We start from the raw sequence: 27,243 nt of genomic DNA, 5'->3' as shown, positions 1-27,243 counted from the left end.
ACTGAAACACAGGACTCCCAAGGTGCCACAAAGGGGGTTAAAGGATATTCAGATCAGTTCAGTCACTCAGTCGTGTCTGCCTCTCTGTGACCCCATGGACTGCTGCATCATGCCAGGCTTCCCTGTCTATCACCAACTCTTGGAGTTTACTCAAACTCATGTCCGTATTGTCAGTGATGCCATCCAACCATCTCATCGTCTGTCGTCCCCTTCTCTTACCTTCAGTTTTTCCCAGCATCAGGGTCTTTGTTCCAGTGAGTCAGTTCTTCGCATCAGGTGCCCTCGGTATTGGAATCTGATTGTTTGCTCTATGCTTTTCTTTCTAGGATGTGAAAGGGCAAAGCATTATCTAGGCAATTTGCAACATTAGGTCTGTAATATTGCTTTTCAAAGTTTTCATACTCAAAGTTTCTAAAAAAACACCTGTATAAAGATATGCTTATGTAAATGGGATGACTGACACAAAAGGTCTGCTTACCTACTTGAGAATAAACAAGGAGATTTTTGCCAAAAATTCTTCAGAGTAGTTTCCTAGAATGTCTTTGACATCTGAATCAAACTTCAGTTCCAAGATTACTTTTGGATAGCTTCTTGCAAAGATTGAATTATAAGAGAGAAGCCTCATAAGCTTTGGGTCAAGATTTTCAACTACAGTCATGGGAAATTATCACCTTAGTTCATTAAACAAACTTGATAGTACCTGAGATCCCCCCTAAACTTGAAGACACTTTTAATATCTTTGCTTTGAGACCTCTCTCTTTATTGAGAACTTCACTTCTTCAACTCAAGAAAATGGAAGACTTTTAAACCTAATAAATAGGGATGTTGATAATTGTCATTTGAAGTTTCAGGTCAGATATTCAGATATGTCTGCCACATATATCAAGCTCTATTAAAAATTGTAATGTTTATTGTTGTTAAATATACATAACATAAAGTTTCCCATTCGTACTATTTAGCATATTCACAGTGTTATGTAAACATCACCTCTACCCAGTTCTGAAGCATTTTCATCACCCCAAGGAAACCCACTAAGCAGTCAGTCCTCTTAGTGCCCTCCTGCCAGTTCCTGGCAGCCACTAATCTTTCTCTCTCCATGGATTTGACTGTTCTCGATATTTCATAATAGTGAAAGCATTTGATAAATGGTTTTTTGTATCTGACTTCTCTCACCTAGCATAATGTTTTCAAAGGTTCATCCACGTTGTAGCATATATTAATGCATTATTTCATTTTATGGCGAAATTTTAAAATTATAATTTTTAAAAATGTATGCAGTTTTTTTTTCCTAATGCTCTAAAAATAAAACAGCTTTGTCGTTCATTTCATAAATCCATCAAGCATACTTCTTTTTGACAATTAATGAATCTCCACATGGAACAAAACTTTACTCTTGATGTTTGAATCTTTATACAGTATATCAAATAATCTGGTGTTTAACATACTTGCCACATGATATTCTTGCCTTGATATAATCAAGCAAAGTTAAGATCTTATACACCACGAATCACTGTTTTGGAGGCCAGTGATTAGCTGTAAGTGACAGGTGTATCCAAAACCAAAATTCTCATGGTAAACTCAGCTTCACTGGACTAGAATGCCATCACTATACACTTAAGTCATTTTGTTCTCATTTGCTTCTTAGAATTTTGATGTCAGTTTTAGTAAACTCTCCAATTATTTTCTTCTGTGTGTTGAGTCCCACATAACAAAAGAGTAATTGACAGTAGTAATTTTTCACTGTTTGAAAGATAAATTAAAGGATGCAGCAGTGAGTTTGATCTTTTTCAAAACGATTCCATCTTTGAATCATCTCTTTGGCACTTTTTCCTAATTTGGATTATCTTCTGAATTCCTTCTGGAATTTCTTCTCTCCTCTTTTCTCTAGTATATATAAAAGTTGAAAACTATAGAAACCAAGGTTTTTCCAACAGTATAAAGTTTTTGTTTATTCTTAGTCATCAAAAATGGTGGGTTTTTTGTTTGATATTTTTAAGTGAGGTGTAACTGATGTAACATTATATTAATTTCAGGTGTACAACATAATGATTCGGTATTTGTATATATAGGCATACCTTGTTTTATTGCATTTTATTACACTTTACAGATATTATTTTTTATAAATTGAAGGTTTGTGGTAAGTCTCCCTGCATTATCAGATGATGGTTAGCATCTTTTTAAGCAATAAAATACTTCTAATTAAAGTATGTGCCTTGTTTTTTAAATACAATGCTGTTGCATACTTGATAGACTATATTACAGGGTAAAGGTAACTTTTGGAGAAGGAAATGGCAATACATTTTCACATTTTCCAGTATTCTTGCCTGGAGAATTCCATGGACAGAGGAGCCAGGTGAGCTACAGTCTGTGGGGTCACAAATAGTCAGACACGACTTAGCAGCTGAGCACGAGCAAATATAACTTTTATATGCACTAAGAAACCAAAAATTTACGTGACTCACTTTATTGTAGTATTTGTTTTATTGTGGTGGTCTAAGACTGAACCTGTAGTACCTCCGAGGTATGCTTATATTATAAAATGATCACTGCAATAAATCTGGTTAACCTTTATCACCATACATAGCTACAAAATTTTTTTTTTATAATGAGAACTTTGGAGATCTATCCTGGCTGCTTTCAAATTATATTCACCATGCTATACATTATATCCCTGTGACTTACTCATTTTATCACTAGAAATTTGTACCTTATGACCCCCTTCTTCCACTCCTGCTACCAATCATCACAGTATCCGTGGGCTCAGAGTTTTTGTTTGTTTTACAATTGTTGTTTTTAGATTCCATATAAAAGGAAGATCATATGATATTTATCCTTCTCTGTCTGACTTGTTTTACTTAGCATAGTGCCCTCAAGGTCCATTCATGTTGCCACAAATGGCAAGATTTTACTCATTTTTATGGCTGAATAATATTCCATTAAGAAAGAGAGTTTACCCAAGGGAAAAAAAAAGATGTTTTGTATTGCATTTTCTTAGACTTTGCCCATAATAATACTCATGGGTTTTTTGGCAACATAAACTATTTTTGATTTAATGTGAAAGGCTCTGTTGGGTTTAAGTGGGTGATGTTAATAATATTCAACAGGAGGTATTTTAGGAACTATATTTAAGACAGATTAAAGTGGGGAAAGATAGATGCAGGCAAAACAGATAGATATTTTTTAGTAACTCAAGAATCATTATGGGCCAAAGAACTAAACAGACATTTCTCCAAAGAAGACATACAGATGGCTAACAAACACATGAAAAGATGCTCAACATCACTCATTATCAGAGAAATGCAAATCAAAACCACAGTGAGGTACCATTTCATGCCAGTCAGAATGGCTACTATCCAAAAGTCTACAACCAATAAATGCTGGAGATGGTGTGGAGAAAAGGGAACCCTCTTACACAGTTGGTGGGAATGCAAACTAGTACAGCCACTATGGAGAACAGTGTGGAGATTCCTTAAAAAACTGGAAATTGAACTGCCATATGACCCAGCAATCCTACTGCTGGCCATACACACCAAGGAAACCAGAATCGAAAGAGACACATGTACCCCAGTGTTCATCACAGCACTGTTTATAATAGTCAGGACATGGAAGCAACCTAGATGTCCATCAGCAGACGAATAGATAAGAAAGCTGTGGTACATGTACACAATGGAGCATTATTCAGCCATTAAAAAGAATATATTTGAATCAGTTCTGATGAGGTGGATGAAACTGGAGCCTATTATACAGAGTGAAGTAAGTCAGAATGAAAAATACCAATACAGTATACTAACGCATATATATGAAATTTAGAAAGACAGTAATGATAACCCTGTATGTGAGACAGCAAAAGAGACACAGATGTATAGAACAGTCTTTTGGACTCTGTGGGAGAGGGCAAGGGCAGGATGATATGGGAGAATGGCACTGAAACATGTATAATATCATATGTGAAATGAATTGCCAGTCCAGGTTCGATGCATGAGACAGGATGCTCAGGGCTGGTGCACTGGGTTGACCCAGAGGGTTGGTATGGGGAGGGAGGAGGGAGTGGGGTTCAGGATGGGGAACACATGTACACCCATGGCAGATTCATGTTGATATATGGCAAAACCACTACAATATTGTAAAGTAATTAGCCTTCAATTAAAATAAATAAATTTATATTAAAAATCAAAATAAAAAGAATCATTGTACGTTACTTCAGGGCAGGGACTATTGTGTTGTTCATCTATTTCCAGCCTTTATATAGGTTGTGATACACAAGTTAACACTTATCATTTATGGAATGTTACACAAAATAAAATTAGTGAATAAATAAATGAGTAAATGAGTTCTCCTTTATTGTTGAAAGAAAGACAGCTAAAGACTTAAACTAATGTAGTGGCTGGGAAAATAAAGAGACTGGAAGAACATGGGGGAAAGAGTTAAAAAGTCTAAATGGAAGATTCGAATGGAACACAACAAGAGGAACAAAACTAGGCAGACTCCGAAACTGAACACTGGGAAACTAGAGAAAAGAAGATGTTAGATAACAGTTTTGAAAGGAAATGTCTGTGTTTCTATAGGATTTTTTTTGTTGTTGTAGAAGGGAAAGTTATATAAGATATTGCTGGTCAGTCTATCAGATATTAGAACTAATTGGAAAATACCCCATAGACAGTAGAATGAAAACAGTGTAGATTTGAGAGTTGATTCCATGTAATTGATTAAATCGTTCTGTGGATAGATTCTTAGATTAAACTGTTTTTTAATGAATTCTGGTGAAAATAAGAATAAGGCTAAATTATATCAGTTTATGCTTTTTAAATAAATTGGATCTGTGTTTAGTTGTACTTTATTATGTAAGGATTCTGTCACCAAAAATGCCAGTAATCTGTCTATATTTTCCATTGCAGTGCAATTCAATTGTAATGAATTAGGTTGCCAAAATGTTGTATATGTTTTTATTGCAGTAGGATTTATGGCAGATTTAAAACTATCTTGTGGCAAACTCAGCTGGGAAGACAACTATACAGTCCTCTGAACAGTGGAAATTATTTTAAAGGCTACATTTATAGACTAAATGACAAAGCTGAGGAACAGTAGTGACAGACAATCTTACAAATAGACTCCACGAGTAGCACCCACTGTTGCAAGTCAGAGAGAAATTACATCTGCCTTGTGTGAAAGTGACTCTTGTTTGCATTTTGGTACAGTTGGCCCTGTGGGTCCAGAGGTTCTGTGCTTGCAGTTTCAACCAACCCAGCATCACATTTGATTCCTCGGTTATGGTGCTTAAGGAGGACCGACTCTATACCACAATTTTATGTAAAGGACTTGTGCATTTGTGTATTTTGGTATCCACAGTTGGGGAGAAGGGAGTTCCTAGAACCAGTTACCCACAGATACTGAGGAATAACTGGATTTTTAAACCTCAGCTCCACCCCCATTGACAGTAGCATCATTAGTCACATGTTCTAGATTTTTGAGAATTAGAAAAGAATCCTAGAAATTATCTCATTCATTTTACATTTCTCAGGGAAACCTGATAAGGCATGGAAGTCTCACAACCAGTTAAATGGTTAGGCTATTAGTAAATAGTCTCTTGACTCCCAGTCCAGTAATTTTTCTTTAATATTGTACAACCCTCCTCCTTTAAATGAGGTTTAAAATGAGGAATTTTTGTCTCAGCCTTGATTTGATTTTCTTTATGCCTAGGATGTAAGAATTAATAAGAAAGTACCATTTTCTCTTACTAATCAGCATTTTATATGCAATAAATTTGTCAAACAACATGACTGTATTATTTTACTGATGAGAAAAAAGCCTAGATTTTGTTTGCTTTGGCAAGTGACTCATTCCATCTGGTTTAAATTTAGATAGTATTTTTTTAGGAAGATGTTAGTAAATTTTGTTGAGAGAAAAACAATTTTTAAAATGATCTTTGTGTTTTAATCCTTTTTAACTAACAGCAAGAAGTTGAGAAGTTTACAGACCTAGAGAAACTCTACCTCTACCTTCAGCTGCCTTCTGGTCTCAGCAATGGAGAGAAAAGGTATATTTCTTCTTGTCTTTGCCTCAGTTACAGTGTTTATATGTGTGTTGTGGTTGTTACTATTTTGCACTGTTCCTAAAATCATCAGAAAATGACTGGCAAAACAGTAGATACTTTAGTCTTTGATCATATTTGGTTAAGTGTTTACCCATAGTTTTTGCTAATTTATTTGTGTACCTGGGTACATTTATGTACCTGAGTCAGTCAGTTCAGTCAGTCAGTCGTGTCTGACTGTTTGTGACCCCGTGAACCACAGAACGCCAGGCCTCCCTGTCCATCATCACCAACTCCTGGAGTTTACCCAAATTCATGTCCATTGAGTTGGTGAGGCCATCTAACCATCTCATCCTCTGTCATCCCCTTCTCCTCCTGCCCTCAATCTTTCCCAGCATCAGGGTCTTTTCCAATGAGTCAGTTCTTCATATTAGGTGGCCAAAGTATTGGAGTTTCAGCTTCAACATCAGTCCTTCCAGTGAACACCCAGGATTGATCTGCTTTAGGATGGACTGGTTGGATCTCCTTGCAGTCCAAGGAACTCTCAAGAGTCTTCTCCAACACCACAGTTCAAAAGCATCAATTCTTCGGCACTCAGCTTTCATTATAGTCCAACTGTCACGTCCATACATGACCACTGGAAAAACCATAGCCTTGACTAGACGGACCTTTGTTGACAAAGTAATGTCTCTGCTTTTGAATATGCTGTCTAGGTTGGTCATAACTTTCCTTCCAAGGAGCAAGCGTCTTTTAATCTCATGGCTGCAGTCACCATCTGCAGTGATTTTGGAGCCCAGAAACATAAAGTCAGCCACTGTTTCCCCATCTATTTCCCATGAAGTGATGGGACCAGATGCCATGATCTTAGTTTTCTGAATGTTGAGCTTTAAGCCAACTTTTTCACTTTCATCAAGAGGCCTTTTAGTTCTTCTTCACTGTCTCCCATAAGGGTGGTGTCATCTGCATAACTGAGGTTATTGATATTTCTCCCAGCAATCTTGATTCCAGCTTGTGCTTCCTCCAGCCCAGCGTTTCTCATGATGTATTCTGCATATAAGTTAAATAAGCAGGGTGACAATATACAGCCTTGACGTACTCCTTTTCCTATTTGGAACCAGTCTGTTGTTCCATGTCCATTTCTAACTGTTGCTTTCTGACCTGCCAACAGGTTTCTCAAGAGGCAGGTCAGGTGGTCTGGTAGTGCCATCTCTTTCAGAATTTTCCACAGTTAATTGAGTACCTGAGTAAATGCTATGAAATGCAATTGGCTTATGTTTTATAAATAGATCAATATATTTATGCAATGTGGGAGATTTTGAAAATTGAACTGAAAAATCAAAGAATAAACATAACTATTGTGAACAATAAAGTTCAAGAATTTTTTTAGGTTGTCAGGTAAGCAGATCACAGAATTTTAAAAAGGGAGGAAAAAGTGAATTGTCTGTATGGCACATGAATTTATGATCAATGTGTGATGTTTTGAGTGCTTGGGTATTACTTTGTTTTCATTAGTAAAAACATGTAACAGCCTCATTTAGAAAATGTAGAGAAAAGTTGTTGATTCATACCTTCTACTCTGAGTTTCTCTACCCTTTTAAAATTTCTCAGAATTTATTTCATTTATAGACATTATGCTTAACTTTCTCTTACTTTAAAAGTATATGTATGAAAAGAAATGGAGTGAAAAATCTGCTGCTTTTACTTTTTCCCCTTGGACCAAATTTTGTAACTTTTAATTTTTTTTTGTCCTAGAAATTGGTCAGTAATTTCTTTGGAAATACATAAATTATTACTGTTTTTGTAGCTGAAATGAATGTCGGAGTCAAATGAGGAGCTTACCTCACATTGTCTTGGTTGTCCATTTCATGAAATTAGTTTGTAAGTGACAATGCCAGGTAATAAAAATGTATAATGTTTAGTGAAGGCGTTGGTCTAGAGAGGAGGGCCAATTACAGGAAGGCCCATGGAGGGAGATTTGTCCTGTCAGGATTTCTCCAGTGTGAATTCCATTCCAAAGCATAGAATGCTTTAGTAAAATTTCAGGGTAGTTACTTGAGAATGCTAAGCCAATAGAAAATAAACAATGTGTTCGATAACTTTCATTTTGTAGTTCGATGATTCATAAGTTTAGGCAAATGAACAGGCAAGTAACTGAGCAGATGTCCCCTTAGAGGTAGTTGTGGGCTAAACAAATACCTTAAGTTTTCAGTACTCCATTGACTCTGCCGCTTTAGAGACAATGGTAGGGGACAGAACAGGGCCATAACTTCAGCTGAATGCTAGGTGTATAGAAAATGGCTCACAACCATAGGTGGACAGTTTGTGTTTGGAAAATTGGGCATAGACTCTAAGCCCAGAGTTTGGTTTGATCATTTATAGTGTGTTTACACACAGTCCTTTAGTGGAACATTTAGGTCTGGCTCAAGAATTATCAGTGAATTGCCGTCTAGTTTAGCTAAAATATGTTCTTGTTTTATGATTAGTGATCAGAATGCCATGTCATCTAGTCGGGCACAGCAGATGCATGCCTTCTCCTGGATTCGAAATACCCTAGAGGAGCATCCTGAGACTTCACTGCCCAAACAGGAAGTCTATGATGAGTACAAGTAAGTTGTATGTGTGTATGTCTGGCATGCAATATATTAAAGAGCTTAATATGGCTGTGATGATTTGTTTTATCATTGGTGAATATCATGCTGGTATATGAGAGTTTAACTTGGACATCTGTAAGATTCCTTCCATGTCTAAGCTTCGCTCATTGTGTGTGTAATAAAGGACAGCATTACTGAGTGAAAGGATTTCTGTAAAATTTTTCTGGATGATAGGAGTGGTATCTGAAGGCATAGAGACCTGATAAAAAGTATATAGAATGTTATGAATTTTCTCAGACAAAGGAGTTCAGTGCCTTGTACATAGGAGACACTCAGACAGTTTTGATTGTACATGTAATTTATTTAAATGTGGTAAGCACAAGTATAGAGGCTAATAGGCCCTTCTGATTAGAGAAAATTAATAGATGCTAAATCTAGTCTTGTTTAACATTTTATAATTGATTTGGAGTGTTCTGGCAGAGTAAATGAAACCAAAATTTTCTGGATATTGAAATATCAAAGCAAGGAGATTCTCTGTGTTGTCCTTACACAATTTGGAAGAAAAGTATCAAGTAAGTGCTGCTGTTAACCATTGTAAGATGATGCAAAAGAATGACACTTTTAAAGATCAGTGGTATCTAGAAAGAAAACTTTCTATCCTCATTCAAAATTCTGATTCATTCACCTTAAGAAATGTGCACATGTAAGAATTAAAGATTTTAAAATTAAAAAAAAAAAGAAAATCATAAAAAATAAAAAAAAATAAATAAAATAAAATGTGAAAAAAAAAAAAAAGAAATGTGCTAGAGTTGGAGAAAGTTTAAAGGGAAATGTCTGAAACAAATCAAGGGTACGAGGTTTAACTGAAGAGCTTTAGATGTTTCCTCTTTAGGAAAATGAAAGCTAAGAGTACTTGTGATCCAAATCTGTAAAGTTCATTCTCTCAATCTACAGCAATCTGCTGAATACCACCTACATGCTGTCTCAAACTCTGTAAGAAGTTCTGAGGATACAACAAATAAGACACAGCTTCTGCTCTCAAGAATATGAATTTTATATATATTTAATTTTTTAAAGAGACTTTTTCTAAAGACCTTTTGGACTAGTCATCTTCCAGTTTGGAGTATGAGGTTTCCTGAATAGAAACCTAACATAGAGTGACAAGTCTTAAATTGAATCTGTTCTAAATACTCACTGAAAAACCTTTATTTTGAATTATTTCTGTTCATTCCAATGGCAGATATATTTGTGTGAAAACCAATCTGTTTAATAGTCATTAAAATCAAAATCCCTTTGAGAGAATAAATGAAGTTATAATCTAAGACTGTATATTTTCTTTTAACTGTATTTTTATGCTAAATTAAGATATTAATAGAACCAAAAGGTTTAAGGGACTTTCCACACACAAAGACAGTTGACTTACAAACTGTTACAAATTTTTATATTTGTTGAAACTTTTGAAGCCTGATAATCACATGTATTTATGAAAGTGATGACTAATGTGTTAGTTTTTCTAATTATGAAAGTAGTATGTATTCATCATGAAAGTTTTGACAGATAGTCATAAATGTATGAAAAAGAAAACTAGCACCAGTAATCTTACTACCTAAAAATAAACATTTTGGCTTATTACTTCTTTTTATTTTTTCTAACGCCTTCTTTTGTTATTATTGTTTAATCAAATTTTAACCCGACTGCTTACACAATTCTTAAATGAGGAAACAGTTTACAAATAATATTGCAGTGAATATTCTTGACTATAATTTTGTGTACATTATTAAAATTGGAATTGCTGGCTTATGAACCATTGTATATTAAGGATATTAACTATTAAAATGTAATTGTTTCAAGATTACTGTTTATTATTTAATTTTAATATTTTATAAGTAGTCTGATCTGTCTACATCTTTGCAGCTTATGAAACTGCTCTTTTGCTTAGAAAGAACTTTCCAGTGCTCCTAGCCACTGAATAATCCATGTGCATTTTCCCTTGATATATTACTCATTTCATTTTTCACGTGTAACCCTTTAGTCCTTCTGGACCAAGTATATACATTTATTTTCATAAACAAATGCCTTAAGATAAAGAACTAATTTTATTTTTTTCTAAATGGTTAATTATCCCCATCTTATTTATTGATAATCAAAAAACATTTTTTTCACAATACTAATCTAAATGTACCTTTTATCTTACTAAAGCCCTTGGGACTCAGTTTTCTTCCTTTGTATTTTTCTATTCTTACTTCAACACCATAGTATTTTTAAGTATTTCAGTCAGTAAATGTTTAAAAAGCCAAAAATTAACAGTGGTAGGACCAGCCTTCCCTCATGATCCCTCTTTTTCAAAATTTTCCATGGTTTTATTTTCATACCAATCAATTTTTTATGATGCTTGGAATCACTTTTCTAACTTATATTGGCTGTTTTATGAGAAATTGATACTGAAATTTACCAAAATGCTTTTTGGGCATCTGTTAAAATTATTCAGTCCTTCTTTTATGATCTATTAATATGATATATAATGATAGTACCTAATATAAACCCTTCTTTGATTCCTAGAATGAATGTCTTCTGCATGTCAGGATGTGTAATCTTTTAGCATACTGTTGATTTCTCTTTTCAAGTATATTTTGCAGGATCTTTGCATCTATATTCATAAGTGAATTTTCTTTTTTGTGCTATCTTTGTCAGGTTTTGATATCAGGGTTAGGCCAGCTTCGTAACTGAACTGGAACTCTTTCCCTAATTTTCTGTGCTCTGGAACAGTTTATATAGCATGGGACTTACTTGTTCTTGAAAGTTTTAAAGAACTCAGCTATAATACCATCTAGGCCTGGAGGCTTTGTTGGAGGTAATTCTTTGACAATTTTTTGTATTTTTTCCTGGTTAGATTTTTTTACTCCATTAATCTATCTTGATCATTGGTTTTTCCTGGAATTCATTCAGATTTTCAAATATATTGGCATGATATTAAATATACTATTCTCTTACAAACAGTATCTTATTTGTTATATCCTTTTTTATATTTCTAGTTTTATTCATTTGAATTTTCCTTTTTTTCAAATTATACTTAGCTATAGTTTACTTTTATTGGTTTTCTTTTAAAAAACAAAGATTGGTATGTCAGTTTTATTTTTTTTGTCTTCCGTCTCATATTTAGGTGTCTTTATTTTTGTTATCCTGATTTTTTTCAGGTTTTTTCCCTTACTAAAGATAAGAACATTTCCTACTTAAGATAAGAACATTTATATCTATGAATTTGCCTCTTATATTTCTGGCTATATTCCTTAGGTTTGGATACGGTTGTTACATTTACCATTACTTTCTAATAGTGTGCAATTATAGCTTTGATTACTCCTTTGTCCCAAAATACTTGGGAACTTTTTATGTGCTTGAGGGAGTTGGACTTTTTTTTCCGTTTTTGCACTTAATTTCTAGTTATATTACTGGGTTAGCCAAAAATTTCATTTGGATTTTTCCATAACATGTTAACCAATATATTGTAGTCAAAGAATGTGGCTCATTCCGTTTTTTATTTTTTATAATTGTTGAGGTTTACTTTCAGCCTAACACATTATCAATTTTTATAAATATTTCTGGACATTCTCTTTTTTTGCACTATGTAAACACTAAATCTACTTTGCTGTAGTATTCAAATTCTGCAAAAAATCCTTGCTCTTTTGTCTACTTAATTAGTTGAGCACAAGTAGTGTGTAAATGGCACCCCACTCCAGTACTCTTGCCTGGGAAATCCCATGGGCGGAGGAGCCTGGTAGGCTGCAGTCCATGGGGTCACAAAGAGTCGTAGTAAGCGACTTCACTTTCACTTTCCACTTTCATGCATTGGAGAAGGAAATGGCAACCCACTCCAGTGTTCTTGCCTGGAGAATCCCAGGGACGGGGGACCCTGGTGGGCTACTGTCTATGGGGTCACAGAGAGTCGGACACGACTGAAGTGACTTAGCAGCAGCAGTGTGTTAATCTCTTACAAAAGTAATGTTTCTCACAATTTCTTATACTATTTTTAATGGGTTTTTGCTTCTGTCTCAAGACAGAAAACATTCATGATTATGTATCTTTATGATAGTTAAAACCTGTTCTCAACCAAAAAAAAGATCCTTTGTCATATTAAATGTATGTCTGTGTTAAATTCTCTGATACCAGTATTTGTAACCCATCCTGGATATTGGTCTAATATAAGTGTATATTTGTCCATCCTTTTAGTTTCATCATTTATATCATTTTGTTTTAGGCAGTTCACATTATTACATTTCTAAAAGTTGTAATCTAACATTGTCTCTGGTCTTAAAATCTGACTGACAGAAGAAGCTGGTGAATGAACCAGTCCCAGAACACTGGTGTTTGCACACAACTAGCAACAGGGATGGCAGCAACCACAGCTCCTGCTGCTTTTTCCTCCTGCATGATAGAGAAACACAAGAATTAATCTTAAGTACATTTCTTACAAAATAATATGCAGCCTGTTTTAGCATTTTTGAAAATCTGTTTGCTTTCATTCTGAGTAGAATCACAAATGTTCAGATCTATAAACTTGACAACTTTGGCTACAGTGTTTCCTAGGATACAAATGTCCAAATCCTTTTTTTTTTTAATATATTTAATATTTTAAGGAACATGATTGTTTTGCTTTTCAGTTTGTATATAGTCATTAATGTTGTGATTCTTTTGTACTTATGCATGTAAGTTTGTAATTTCTACTGTATTAATCAGTGTAATTTAAATTTTGAGGACAACCTTGAAGTTAGAAGTAGATTCTAGTAACATATTTAAGAGCTTTAAATAGTGAACATGTCATGAGTTAAATGGCATATAAATGTTCTCCATCTGCTTAAAATCTAACTCAGACCTAAACATGTGGGCAGAATTTATAAATTTCTTAAATATATATTGTTTAATATTAGATCATCAGTAGAAAGTAAATCAAAGCAGATATTATTCCTGCTTTATAAGTGAGGTCCTTATGATTCAGAAGTAATTGTTCTGGACAAATCTGAAACCAGGATTTCTGACCTCAAAGCTGAACTCTTTTTACATTAATCCCTATTAACTCTAGAAACTTGTCCCAAATGCTGTTCTGTTTAAAATTAAAAATTTTGGAGTAACATTTTCCAAGCCTTAGTTGTATTTTAAATATATTTAACTATTTAGAAATAGTAAACTAAAACATAAAAGTGATCAGTTTCAGCATTATTAAATTATGTTCTTATTTGACAGCTGAATATATATTAAATATACCTAAGACATAAACTGGCAAAAGATTTTACCATTTAAATTTACATTAACAGTTGTAATGTCTGAGTTGTTAACCTAAATATGTTGTCTAGCCTTTAAGTTACAACTTTTCAGGTGCGGTTTTTTTTCACACTTCCTTGGTGTGGCCTGTTTCACAGAGGAAGCCTTATCCTGGTTTTCTCTTTTCCCTATGTTTCCAGTGACTTGATTCTCAAGGGTTGATAATCTGTCTTTCCTCACCTTCTCTATGTTTCACAGCACTAGTCCTTTTACAGAGTGCTCATTTTTCCTTTCTCAACTTTTTACAGTAATAAGAGAAAGCAGTAATAGCACAGTGGCAGAATAAAGCTAGAATTATAAATACTGTATCAGGAAAGGAATTAGTTCTGTTATTTGACACATTTGTAAAGAGACTGACTGGTCTGAAATTATGCCAACTGTACTAACACATGTTATAGTCATAACAAACAAAGTCTCCTAATTTAAAATCAGTCCTTTCCAGTAACCACCCCCTGCCCCTGCCCATGGAAACTGCATGTCTCTGAACCCAGCTGCTCCATATCTTGAATCTTTTAGTTATCAATTCATCACTGCCCTTACTACCTTAACTTTTTTATCTGCTCCCAACATACATTGCAGTTGTTAGGCACTGATTACTTTTCTTTTAGCTAACACTATTAAGACTTCAACTTTACTACTCCAAAGGACAAATTAAAATAAAGATTTTAAAAATAAATTAATATGAGTGTATTAATTCACCAAGCATTATATACACACAGTCCCTACTCTCAAATAAGAGAAACAGACCAGTAAAGAAATGGGTGCAAAGAAAGTTACTAGTTCATCTTGGCGAATTGAAATCAGACATCACAGAAGAGGTTACTTGTATAATAACTGAGACGTTTACCAAGTGGACTAGGGATTCGGAAAGGGCATTCTAGGTGGAAGGTGCAGTACTTAATGCATGGAGGCTTGTGATCAGAGTTCAGAAGATATCGGAGACCAGGCTGAAAAAGTTAGACTTCTTCCACATGTAGGTCATGCAGGGTCACTGAAAACTTAAGCAGTAAAAACAACATCAGCAGGAAGTGAGAAACTGTAAAGTTAAGGAGAGAATTGGTATTTAGGAGTTAAGAATAAGAGCCCTCCAAAAATGAGGTACAATTTAAAAGAGAAACAAGAAACCATGTTGTGTGATAATGTAAGAAAAGAGATTATTTTGAGAATGGAATTCACTCCAGTCTCCTGTGCCTCCGGCAGCTCAAATAAGAAGGAGACAAGAAAAAGTCAGTTAATAGGCCCGTAGACTCTCTTGCCAGAGCAATTTCCATATCTAGGGAATGAAGCCTGATTTCAGTGTCATGAAAGGTAAACAGATGGTAAGTAAAGAACTTGAGTTAAGACTTGTTTTCAAAGGGTTGGAGAAAGAAAAAGTAGTTGGAACTAGAAGCTTAAGGTAGTGAGAGCAGTTTTTTTTTAAGTCTCATCCATTAGGTATCAAGTTAATTTGCATATAGCAATATCCAGTGAACAGTAGTTTCAACAAGAAGGAGGAAGTCAATTTTTCTTTCGCCAGCTCTGTGATATCAGTAGGGATCCAGGCTTCTAAGTCCCCACTCCACCACCCATAATCTTTAGTCTGGTTTTACTTGTATTATATGTTGTGCTTAGTCACTCAGTCTTTGCGACCTCATGGATGGTAGCCTGCTAGGCTCCTGTGTCCATAGGGATTCTCCAGGCAAGAATACTGGAGTAGGTTGCCATGCCCTCCTCCAGGGCATCTTCCCAACCAAGGGATCGAACCCAGGTCTCCCACATTGCAGGTGGATTCTTTACCGTCTGAGTCACCAGGGAAGCCCAAGAATACTGGAGTGGGTAGTCTCTCCATCCTCCAGAGGGTCTTCCAAACCCAGGAATTGAACCCAAGTCTCCCGCATTGAAGGAAGATTCTTTACTATCTGAGCCACCAGGGAAGCCCCTGATTTTACTTATTGCCATCCAAAACGAGCTACTATAGCTGAGGGGAGAGCTAAGAAATTTAGAATTCAGATGCATTAAAGAAGGGAGGAAAAGGTTGAAAATCACTGACTGATGTTGTCACCTACTTAAAATTAATCATCCTGTCTTCTGCTGGCTTTCTAAATTACCATTTAAACATAGTTTTTTTCTCCCTCTTCCCAAATAGATACTTAAAACTTTGCACTAGTCCTTGCTTATTTTAAAACCACACTAATTCATTTATTTTTATTTGTGATAAAATACACACATAAAATTTACCATTTTTAAGTTTATAGTTGGGTCTTACTAAGTACAGTCACATTGTTCTACCACACCACCATACATTCAGGGAACTCTGCTTGCAAAACTGAAACTCTTACCCATTAAACAAAAGCTCACCATTCTCTCTTCCCCCAGCCCCTGGCTGCCACTATTCTACTTTCCTGTCTGTGAGTTTGAAGCAGAATCCTACAGTATGCTCCTTTTGGAATAGCTTATTTCCATCAGCATAATGTCCTCAAGGTTCATCCATGTTGGAACATGTGTCAGAATATTCCATTATGTGTATTCACCGTTTTGTTTTTCCATTCGTCTGCTGATGGGTATTTAGGTTGCTCTTCTACATTCGGGCTGTGATGAGTAATGCTTCTGTGAACATGGCTGTGCAGAATCTCTTCAGGATCTACTTGCAGTTATTTGGGGTATATGCCTAAAAGTGGAATTGCTGGATCATATGGTTCAGTTCAGTTCAGTTCAGTCAGTCAGTTGTGTCTGACTCTTTGTGACCCCATGGACTGCCACATGTCAGGCATTCCTGTCCATCACCAACTCCCGGAGCTTACTCAAACTCATGTCCGTAGAGTTGGTGATGCCATCCAATCATCCCATCCTCTGTCCCCTTCTCCTCCTACCTTCAGTCTTTCCCAGCATCAGGGTCTTTTCCATATGGTAATTCTATTTTAATTTTATGAGGAATTATCATACTGTTTTTCATATTGACTGCACTGCATACCTTGTCAACCCTTACTATTTTCTAGGGTTTTTGATAGTGGCCATTTTAATGGATGTGAGGTGCTATCTCACTGTGGTTTTGATTTGCATTTCCTGAATGATTAGTGGTATTGAGCATGTCTTCATATGCTCAGTACCACTATTGCATATCTTCTCTGGTGAAATGTATTCAAATTCTTTTACTGTTTATGAATTGGGTTGTTTTTATGTTGTTGAGTTCTAGGAGTTCTCTACATATCGTGAATATTAACCTCTTATCAGATTTTTTTTGATTCTGCAAATAGTGTATACTATGTATTGATTATAACAAATTAAAACAGTCTGAAAATGAAGCATCAAATTAATATCTTTCTTTATTCACCCCTTCATCTCACTATCTTCTTGAGATTTAAGTATTCCTAAAGCTTAAGTATTTAAGCTTTATCTTTCTGTTCTCTTTTTCTGTATACATGAGTCCTATCAGTTATTCATAAGGTTTTAAGATTCAAATGAAACTATACTGTATATATTGTTCTTACTTTTTTATCACTAAGCATATATGTTAGGTAGCTCTCCTTGTCTGTATATGTAGAGTTATTATGGTTTTTTTTTTAACTGCTGCACAATATTTCATAATATAAATATTCCGCGGTATGTGTTTGTGTCTGTGTCTATATGTGTTTACACCTTTTATTGGTGGGCATTTAGGTAATTCCTGATTTTTCTACTATTAAAAATGCTGTACTCGATAGCCTTGAATTAAGTGTCTCTGAACTTGTGTACTTCTATACTTCTGTTGAAGTATAGGCTATGATTAAGTCCTGAACATTGCAGGGGTTAGGAATGCTGACCCCAAGCAGCCAAAAATCCACTATAAATTTACACTTGGTCCTCCATATCCTTGGTTGTACATCTGGGAATTTAACCATCCAAGGATGCTATAGTACTGTGTGTGTGAGTGTGTGTGAAGTCGCTCAGTCGTGTCCGACTCTTTGCGACCCCGTGGACTGTAGCCCACCAGGCTCCTCTGTCCATGGGATTCTCCAGGCAAGAATACTGGAGTGGTTGCCATTTCCTTCTCCAGGGGATCTTCCCTGTACTGTAGTAGTATTTATTTTTAAAATTCTGCATGTAAGCAAACCTATGTAGTTTAGATTCAGGTTGTTCAAGGGTCAAAGGTACTTATAAGGGTCAAGGTACTTATAAGCATCAAAAGCTATAGTTTATTGATTTTAATTTAATTTTTGGATGATTACAATCATGATTATAAACCACAAAGCATAAAAAGTATACAAAGAAGAAATTCCATCTCATCTTTATCTTTCAGCCATCCATTTTCTATCCCTGTAGGCAGCAAATCATGTTAGTTTCTTTTCTGTCATTCAAGCAATATTTTGTGATACTGTACAGGTAAGCACTATTACAGATTTTTATTTCTGCTTTCTTTATATACTATTTACATGGTTTTTTACTTTGCAGTTGTTCACCCAGCAACATATCTGGAGATCTTTCCATAACAAAATATTAATTATTGTTTTAATACTAGCATTTCTTTTTCTTGGAGATGGGTTTAATCACTGTACAATGTTAGGAACCTCCATCCATAGTTCTCTTGTCAAAACTCCAAGAGCCAGTGCTTTCTCTTGACAAAACTCTGTTAGTCTTTGCCCTGCTTCATTTTGTACTCCAAGGCCAAACTTGCCTGTTATTCCAGTTATCTCTTGACTTCCTATCTTTGCATTCCAGTCCCCTATGATGAAAAGGATGTCTTTTTTGGGGGTTAGTTCTAGAGTCTTGTAGGTCTTCATACAACCATTCAACATAGATTCTTCGGCATTAGTAGTTGGGGCATATACTTGGATTACGGTGATATTGAATGGCTTGCCTTGGAAATAAACAAAGATCGTTCTGTCATTTTTGAGACTGCACCCAAGTACTGCATTTCAGACTCTCTTGTTGACTATGAGGATTACTCCATTTCTTCTAAGGGATTCTTGCCTACCATAGAAGATACAATGGTCATATGAATTAAATTCACCCATTCCAGTCCATTTTAGTTCACTGATTCCTAAAATGTCAATGTTCACTCTTGCCATCTCCTGTTTGACCACTTTCAATTTACCTTGATTCGTGGGTCTAATATTCCAGATTCCTATGCAGTATTTTTCTTTACAGCTTCGGACTTTGCCTTCACTGCCAGATGCATCCACAGCTGGTCATTGTTTCCACTTTGGCTCAACCTCTTCATTCCTTCTGGAGCTTTTTCTCTCCTCTTCACCAGTAGCAAAAGGCAAATATCTTTTTGCCTTTTCTACTGTTCATGGGGTTCTCAAGGCAAAAATGCTAAAGTGGTTTGCCATTCACTTCTCCAGTGGACCACGTTTTATCAGAACTCTCCACCATGACCCATCGGTCTTGGGTGGCCCTACATGGCATGGCTCATAGTTTTGTTGAGTTAGACAAGGCTGTGATCCATGTGATCAGTTTGGTTAGTTTTCTGTGATTGTGGTTTTCATTTTGTCTGCCCTCTGATGTATGAGGATAAGAGACTTGTGGAAGCTTCCACTGGGAGGGACTGGCAAATCTGAGTAAGATGGTGCAGTAGAAGGATGTGTGCTCATCTTCTCCTGTGAGTGTCCAAGAATCTCCCACGGAGGTGTGGGTTGAGAGTGGCCTGCCATGGGGTCAGAGGCACTGACTACAACAGTCCTGGGAGCTGCAGCATGTTGGCATAAGTCCTTTTGAAGGAGGTTGCCATTACCACCATTACCCTTATGAGATTCATAACATTGTACAGGAGGTGGTGATCAAAACCATCCCCAAGAAAAAGAAGTGCAAAAAGGCAAAATGGTTGTCTGTCTGAGGAGGCCTTACAAATAGCTGAGAAAAGAAGGGAAGCAAAAAGCAAAGCAGTAAAGGAACAGTATACCCATCTGAATGCAAAGTTCCAAAAAATAGCAAGGAGAGATAAGAAACCCTTCCTAAGTGAGCAGTGCAAAGAAATACAGGAAAACAATAGAATGAAAAAGACTAGCGATCTCTTCAAGAAGACTGGAGATACCAAGGGAACTTTTCATGCAAAGATGGGCTCAATAAAGGACAGAAACAGTATGGACCTAACAGAAGCAGAAGATATTAAGAAGAGGTGGCAAGAATACACCGAAGAACTGTACAAAAAAGATCTTCATGACCAAGATAATCATGATGGTGTGATCACTCATCTAGAGCCAGACATCCTGGAATGCAAAGTCAAGTGGGCCTTAGAAAGCATCACAACGAACAAAGCTAGTGGAGGTAATGGAATTCCAGCTGAACTGTTTCAAATCCTAAAAGATGATGCTGTGAAAGTGCTGCACTGAATAGGCCAGCAAATATGGAAAACTCAGCAGTGGCCACAGGACTAGAAAAGGTCAGTTTTCATTCCAATCCCAAGGAAGGGCAATGCCCAAGAATGTTCAAACTACCACACAATTGCATCCATTTCACATACCAGTCAAGTATTGCCCAAAGTTCTCCAAGCTAGGCTTCAATAATACATGAACCAAGATTTTTCAGATGTTCACACTGGACTTAGAAAAGGCAGAGGAACTAGAGATCAAATTGCCAACATCTACTGGATCATTGAAAAAGCAAGAGAATTCCAGAAAAAATCTGCTTCATTGACCACGCTAAAGCCTTTGACTGTGTGGATCACAACAAACTGTGGACAATTCTTAAAGAGATGGGAATACCAGACCTCCTTAACTGCCTCCTGCAAAACCTGCATGCAGGTCAAGAAGCAACAGTTAGAATCGGACATGGAACAACAGACTGGTTCCATACTGGGAAAGGAGTACATCAAGGCTGTATATTATCACCCTGCTTATATGCAGAGTACATCATGTGAAATGCCAGGGTGGATGAAGCACAAGCTAGCATCACGATTGCCGGGAGAAATACCAATAACCTGATATGCAGATGACATTACCCTTATGACAGAAAGTGAAGAGGAACTAAAGAGCCTCTTGATGAAGGTGAAAGAGTAGAGTGAAAAGCTGGCTTAAAATTCAACATTCAAAAAATGAAGATCATGGCATCCAGTCCCATCACTTCATGCCAAATAGATGGGGGAACGATGGAAATACTGACAGACTTTCTTTTCTTGGGCTCCAGAATCACTGCAGATGGTGACTGCAGCCATGAAATTAAAAGACACTTGCTTCTTGGAAGAAAAGCTATGACAAACCTAGACAGCATATTAAAAGCAGAGACATTACTTTGCAGACAAAGGTCCGTATAGTCAAAGCTATGGTTTTTCCAGTAGTTATGTATGGATATAAGAGTTGGACCATAAAGAAGACTGAGCGCCAAAGAATTGATGTTTTCAAACTGTGGTGTTGGAGAAGACTCTTGAGAGTCCCTTAGACTGCAAGGAGATCAAACCAGTCAATCCTAAAGGAAATCAATCCTGAATATTCATTGGAAGGACTGATGCTGAAACTGAAGCTCCAATATTTTGGCCATGTGATGCATAAAGCCAACTCATTGGAAAAGACCCTGATGCTGGGAAAGATTGAAGGCAGGAAGAGAAGGGGATGACAGAGGACGAGATGGTTGGATGGCATCACCGACTCAGTGGACATGAGTTTGAGCAAGCTCCGGGAGATGGTGAAGGACACGGAAGTCTGATATTCTGCAGTCCATAGGGTCGCAAAGAGTCAGACAAGACTGAGCAGCTGAACAACAGCAACAAATGTAACTTTCATTGAGGTGTAACATTCACACAGGAAAGTATACAACTTGTAAGTGTATAGCTAGATAAATTTTCCCATAGTGAGTATGTTCCTGTTACTCACTTCCATATCAAGAAACTGAGCATCACCATCATCCCAGAGGCCCCTTGGGTCCTCTTGCAGTCACTACCCTTCCCACCATCTCACCCCAGCCATGCCAAGAGTAACTGCTCTCCTTTCTTCTAACACCATGGTTTAGCTTTGCTTGTTTTAGAACATTATATGAATGAAATTATGTAATGATAAACATTATGTTTGTAAGATTCAGTCATTTTGCTTTCAGTAGTTTTGCTTCATTCATTCTAATTGCTGTTTGGAATTCTGTTTATGAATATCACAATTTCTTTTTCCATTCTACTTTGTATGGACATTGTTGTTTTTTAGTCATTAAGTCATGCCCAACTCTTTTTGTGACCCCATGGACTTCAGCCTGTCAGGCGCCTCTATCCATGGGACTTCCTAGGCAGGAATACTGGAGTACGTTGCCATTTCCTTCTCCAGAGAATCTTCTCAGCCCAGGGATCGAACCTGCATCTCTTACCTTGGTAGGGAGGTTCTGTATCACTGAACCATCAGGGAAATCTGTGTATGGTTGTTAGGTTTTTTGTTTGCCTTTCCTTGATGACTAATAAAGTTGAGCGACTTTTTAATTTTTTTTTTCTTTTTGGCCCATTGGATACCCTTTTTTGTGAAGAATCTATTGAAGTCTTTATTTTTCTCTTCTATATAATCATTAAAGGCAGGTAGATATATCACACCTCATTTTCTGCTGACTTGGTTTCTAGAAGAATGCCATACTGTTTACATCATAGCTATATATATATATTTTTTAATTTGAGACTTTATGAAGCAGATTAAATCAGGAACTGATTGATGTTTCTCAGAAGGATAATGATGCACTGCTACCCGTCAACATATATGTATTGAATACCCATTGTATAAAACTCTACTTGCCTCATTGGTGATACAAAGAACCACTCACTAATGTACTTGCAAATCATCTTCTCTATTCCTTAGTTTCTTCATCTTACAATGGTGTGAATACACAAAGTGATGTTGGAGTTGTTTGGGTATTTTAAATATATACAGCCTTATCCTTTTACTCTCCTATTGTCCTTTTATTAAAATGATTTCAGAAATATTTGAAACTACTGAGGAAAATTGTGATAAAATCTGATTTGAGTGGAAACTTAAAGAACAGTAATGGTTAATCAAGAATTAATTGAATCAAAGCCTACTGCTTTTAGTTTTTTCCTTCATTCTTAAACTGTATGCAGAAACTATATTTATATACTCTGAACATTTTATGTGAAGTTAATTTAATTTAAAATTTAAAACCGAGACAATCTAGAAATAAAAGTAAGCACACCAATATAGTATGTACTTATACAAAGTGATATGTATTATTTTTTAATTTAAAAAAAAATTACAGTTCAGTTTGACCAAAAGGATAATTGTTTTAAATAGCTGTTTTATAAACAGTAGTGAGAAATCAAGTCTTTCTTAAGACATAATAAAAGCAGAAATATTTACTTTTTATTATTTAAAACTTGACACAAATTTTTTTCTCAAACTTATTCAGGATTTATCAGTGACTACCTTGAAGTTTATATTTTTTATTAGTAATTTTAAAACTTCAGGATAATATCCTTAATATATCAATCATGATTCATCATGACTGAATCTTTTCAATGGGATTAATACCTAAAGTCATTACAGCCAGTAATCCTATGAAAAATGAAAGGCAAGTTAGAAGGAAAGACCTGGATAGTAAGGTCATACATCATCATTCATTATATATATATTATATATATAATATATATATGATAGTTTAACTCTTCTTTAAATTAGTTTTGCTGTTTTCAAACTGATCTTTTAGAAAAATTGTTTATTATATAGTTGCCACAAAAATAAGATTTATCAGCTGAATTTCAAAGGTGATATTTGATCTTAGTCTAAGCTCAACTTAGTAGTACTGTTTAACAGCTCTTAATTTCTCTCCAGGACCTAGACTAAAAGATGCTATAACTAACCAGAGACTTATGCCTTGCTTTTCCAACTGTTCTGTTCTCTGGGACACCAAATCATCATGTAGTTTACACTTTGTACTTCTGAAGTGTTCTGTGAGTGTTCCTACCAAACTCCAGAGCCTGCTGAACTTTAGCCGTGCCTCAGACTCAACTGTGTATCATTGTTCTGCCCAGAACATGAAACAATAAGAAAAATAAAATCTGTTTATGATCAAGGTTAAACCCTTTCAAAGAGTTTTCTCTCCAGAGATCTAATTGCACCTTAAAATTACTGGAGGATTTCAACAACTGTTGAACGTTCAAAGGTTCAAGCTAATTAGATGTTTAACCATATTACTTTTGCCTCATTTATGTGTTAGCTAGCAAATATATCATTTTCTTAATACTTGTAAGGGAGTATAATGCTACTGTGTCTTTGGGACCATTCTCAATTCCCATATCTTTTATTGTCATCTGGAATACATAAATGTTAATAATACTGTAGGTCTTGGTAAGGAATAGGCTTTTAATAGAAATTAATACTTTTTAATAAATTCTTCTTTATAAATATTAGAAAAATTTCAGTGATATAATTTTGGTTGCTTTCTAAGCATTCAGTTTGTTGATACTCACTAGTTAGTAATAAAAGCTTCCCATCTATAAGATGAATGGATTAGGCTGGATGACCAAATTCCAGATTTACCTCTTTATGCAAGTTTCTCATCTATGAAATGTGTGTCATAAAAAATACCTGGGAAAATAGTTCAAGATGGTGATGTAAGATCTTAAATTCAGCTCCTCCCATGGACATATTGAGTCTGTAGTCTAAACGGAATAATTTCCTCTTTAAAAAACCTAGAAGCTGGCTGAGTGATGATTACAGGTCACAGAAATAGGAAGAAAAGCACACGGAAGTAGGTAGGAGAGGCTCATAAACCCCACCAACCTTCAATCAGGAGGAAACTCAAAACCTAGAAGTTCTCATAAGAAACAAAGGGTTCAAACCCACATTGGGCAGCCCATGTTTTAAGACCTGAACCTAAGAGACAAGCCCTCAAAACATCTAACTTTGAAAGCAAATGGGGCTCACGTCCTGAGACCCATAAAACTGTAAGGTTCTGAGTAATGGCTATCGGAGGGCCCCCATACTTGGACTCACCCGCCCCAGGGTTCAGCTCAGAGGCAGTCTGTCTTGCTCAGACTTAAGTGAAAGAGGGTCACCTACTTACATTAATGTAGCAGCCTGGGGGACAGACATCCAGTTGAAGACACGTGTAGGAGACAGCTGGAACACTCTCCAGGGACAGACTAGCATGTGCTGTCTTTGCACTCTCCCTTTGATCTGCTCTAGAATACCAGTTATCACCCAGAAGGAAGCTACTACATGTATCTGGTTCCCTGATTTTTGCGACTTCTGCCCAAGGGACACCTCTTAATCGCCTACCTTTGGAAGCCAGGGCACCTTGTGTTCCTGATCCAATGTAACTGTAACAGTCATCTAAAAAGGTGATTATACCCTTGTCTGGCACCCTGCTTTTACAGCTGCTGCCAGAAGAAACATCTACATAGCATGGGATGGGTGCCAGTGGGGCTTATAGTCCTGGGTCCCACGAAACTGTAACCGACAGAGAAAGAGTTCTTTCATAACTCCCACCTCCAGGCACAACAACAGTCACAGACCAAGAGCTCGGTTTTTCTGTGAAAGAGACCTGTTACCCAGCTGTGATGGCTGCAGCCTGAGGGGGTAGGCTTCTAAGTAAGTGTGCATCTGGGGACTGATTGTAATCCTTTCCAGAGACATCAGAGAGCTGGTGCTGTCTTCATGCTCTCCCTCTGCCACACTCCTGAGTGCCAGTATGCCCCCAAGGGGAGGTTTACTCGCATCCAGCAGCCTGGGTTTTGTAGCTGCTGTCTAGGGAATGCTGCTAAATTAACTGATTCTGGTAGTCAGTGGGGCTTGCATTCCTGGGCCATTCCAGTGGAATGTGGCAGTTGGAGTGATAATTCTTGGTGAAGTACCACCCCAAGACACTGCACAGCCAGCAGACTCGGGCACAGCCCCCCAGTTTTTCTGTGAAAGAGGCTTTTTTGCTCTGACCCAAGGGGCAGGCTTCAGGTTTGGCATATGTCTAGTGGCCTACGGAGCTACTCAAAAGAAACAGAGATAATCTCGCCTCTTTCCCTCTGTCTTGCTCCAGCTCTCCAGTGTCTCACAGAAAAGTGCTTATACTCGTGTCAGGAGCCCTGATTTTTGCAACTGCCCAAGGGACACCTCCAGATTGCTTGGCTCTGGTGCCAGTAGGGCTTATGCTTGTGGTCACACTGACCTGTATATACCTGCATACTTTTAAAAGCTGCTACTGAGGGTCTGACATCCAGTCAGCCTGATTTTAGGTGCTGAGATCCTCCCCTTTGGGGCCCTGATAGGTCTTGGTACATACTTAAGTAGTGGGAGTTATTAAAAAATATAATAGACCACTTGGAAAAATACAAAAGTTTAAGGGCCAAACCAAGACCTAGGACAGGTTTGAACAATGAGTTTCATCTCCTATACTCCTTCAAGACTGGGTGGGTGGTGGTTTCATCTACTGCATAGAAACCATCACAAAGTCAAGCAAAATAAAGAAACAGAGGAATAGGTTCCAAATAAAGCATAAGGTTAAACCTCAGCAAAAAAACCTTAATAAAATGGAGATAAGACACATTATAATTAAAATGTCAAAAGTTAAATACAAGGAGAAAATCTTTAAAACAGCAAGAAAAAGCAACCAGTTATGAATAAGCAGACCCTCATAAGATTATCTGCAGATTTGTCAGCAGAAACTTTATAAGCCAGATGGGACTGGCTCAATATATTCAAAATGCTGAAAGGGAAAAATCTCCAATAAAGAGTACTCTACTCAGCAGAGTTAAAGAGGAAAGTTCATGGTGATAAATGCCTACCTCAAGAAACAACAGCAGCCTCAAAAAACCTTACTTTTCACCTCAAGAGACTAGTTAAAGAAGAACAAAGCCCAAAGTCAGTAGAAGGAAGGAAATAACAAAGATTAGAGCAGAAAAACTGTTAGCTAGATTCACCAAGAGAAAAAGAGGAGTCAAATAAATGACATCAGAAATGAATGGGAGATAGTACAACTGATACCACAGAAATACAAAGGATCATGAGAGACTACTTTAGACAGTGACATGCCAACATATTGAACAACCTAGAAGAAATGGATAAATTCCTAGAAACATACAACCTACCAAGACTGAGATCATAAAAAAATAGAAAATTTGAACCAACTAATTACTAGTTAAGGAGATTGAATCAGTAATCAAAAACCTTCCAAATGTTCTACCAAACATTTAAAGAAGAATTACTACCTATCTTTCTCAAACTCTTTGAAAAAATAGAAGAGGTGGGTGGAAACTTCCAAACTCATTTCATGAAGCCAGAATTACCCTGATCCCAAAACCAAACAAGGATGCCACAAGAAAAGAAAATTACAGACAATATTCCTGTTGAATATAGATGTAAAAATTCTCAGAAAATATTAGCAAACTGAATTCAACAATATGTTAAAAGGCTCATACAACATGATCAAGTGGGATTTATTCTA

General features: G+C 36.4%; 1 protein-coding gene across 2 annotated transcripts in view; it reads left to right on the top strand.

The window, feature by feature from the left end:
- The window catches only part of RFX7 (regulatory factor X7), a 145,267-nt gene that overhangs the window by 90,797 nt on the left and 27,227 nt on the right, over window positions 1–27,243 (top strand). The window contains exons 3-4 of one of the 2 annotated variants that reach the window (XM_068966493.1): window positions 5,952–6,034; window positions 8,512–8,634. In XM_068966493.1, coding sequence (XP_068822594.1) covers window positions 5,952–6,034; window positions 8,512–8,634 — 206 coding nt within the window. Of the gene's footprint in view, window positions 1–5,951; window positions 6,035–8,511; window positions 8,635–27,243 lie in introns of those variants that run through there. The other variant, XM_068966494.1, reaches the window with a different exon arrangement.

This window comes from Capricornis sumatraensis, chromosome 2 (genome assembly GCF_032405125.1).
Source record: "Capricornis sumatraensis isolate serow.1 chromosome 2, serow.2, whole genome shotgun sequence".
Taxonomy (NCBI): Eukaryota; Metazoa; Chordata; class Mammalia; order Artiodactyla; family Bovidae; genus Capricornis; species Capricornis sumatraensis.
Note: the sequence above shows the minus strand (reverse complement) of the source record. Positions and strands in the feature narration are given on the sequence as shown.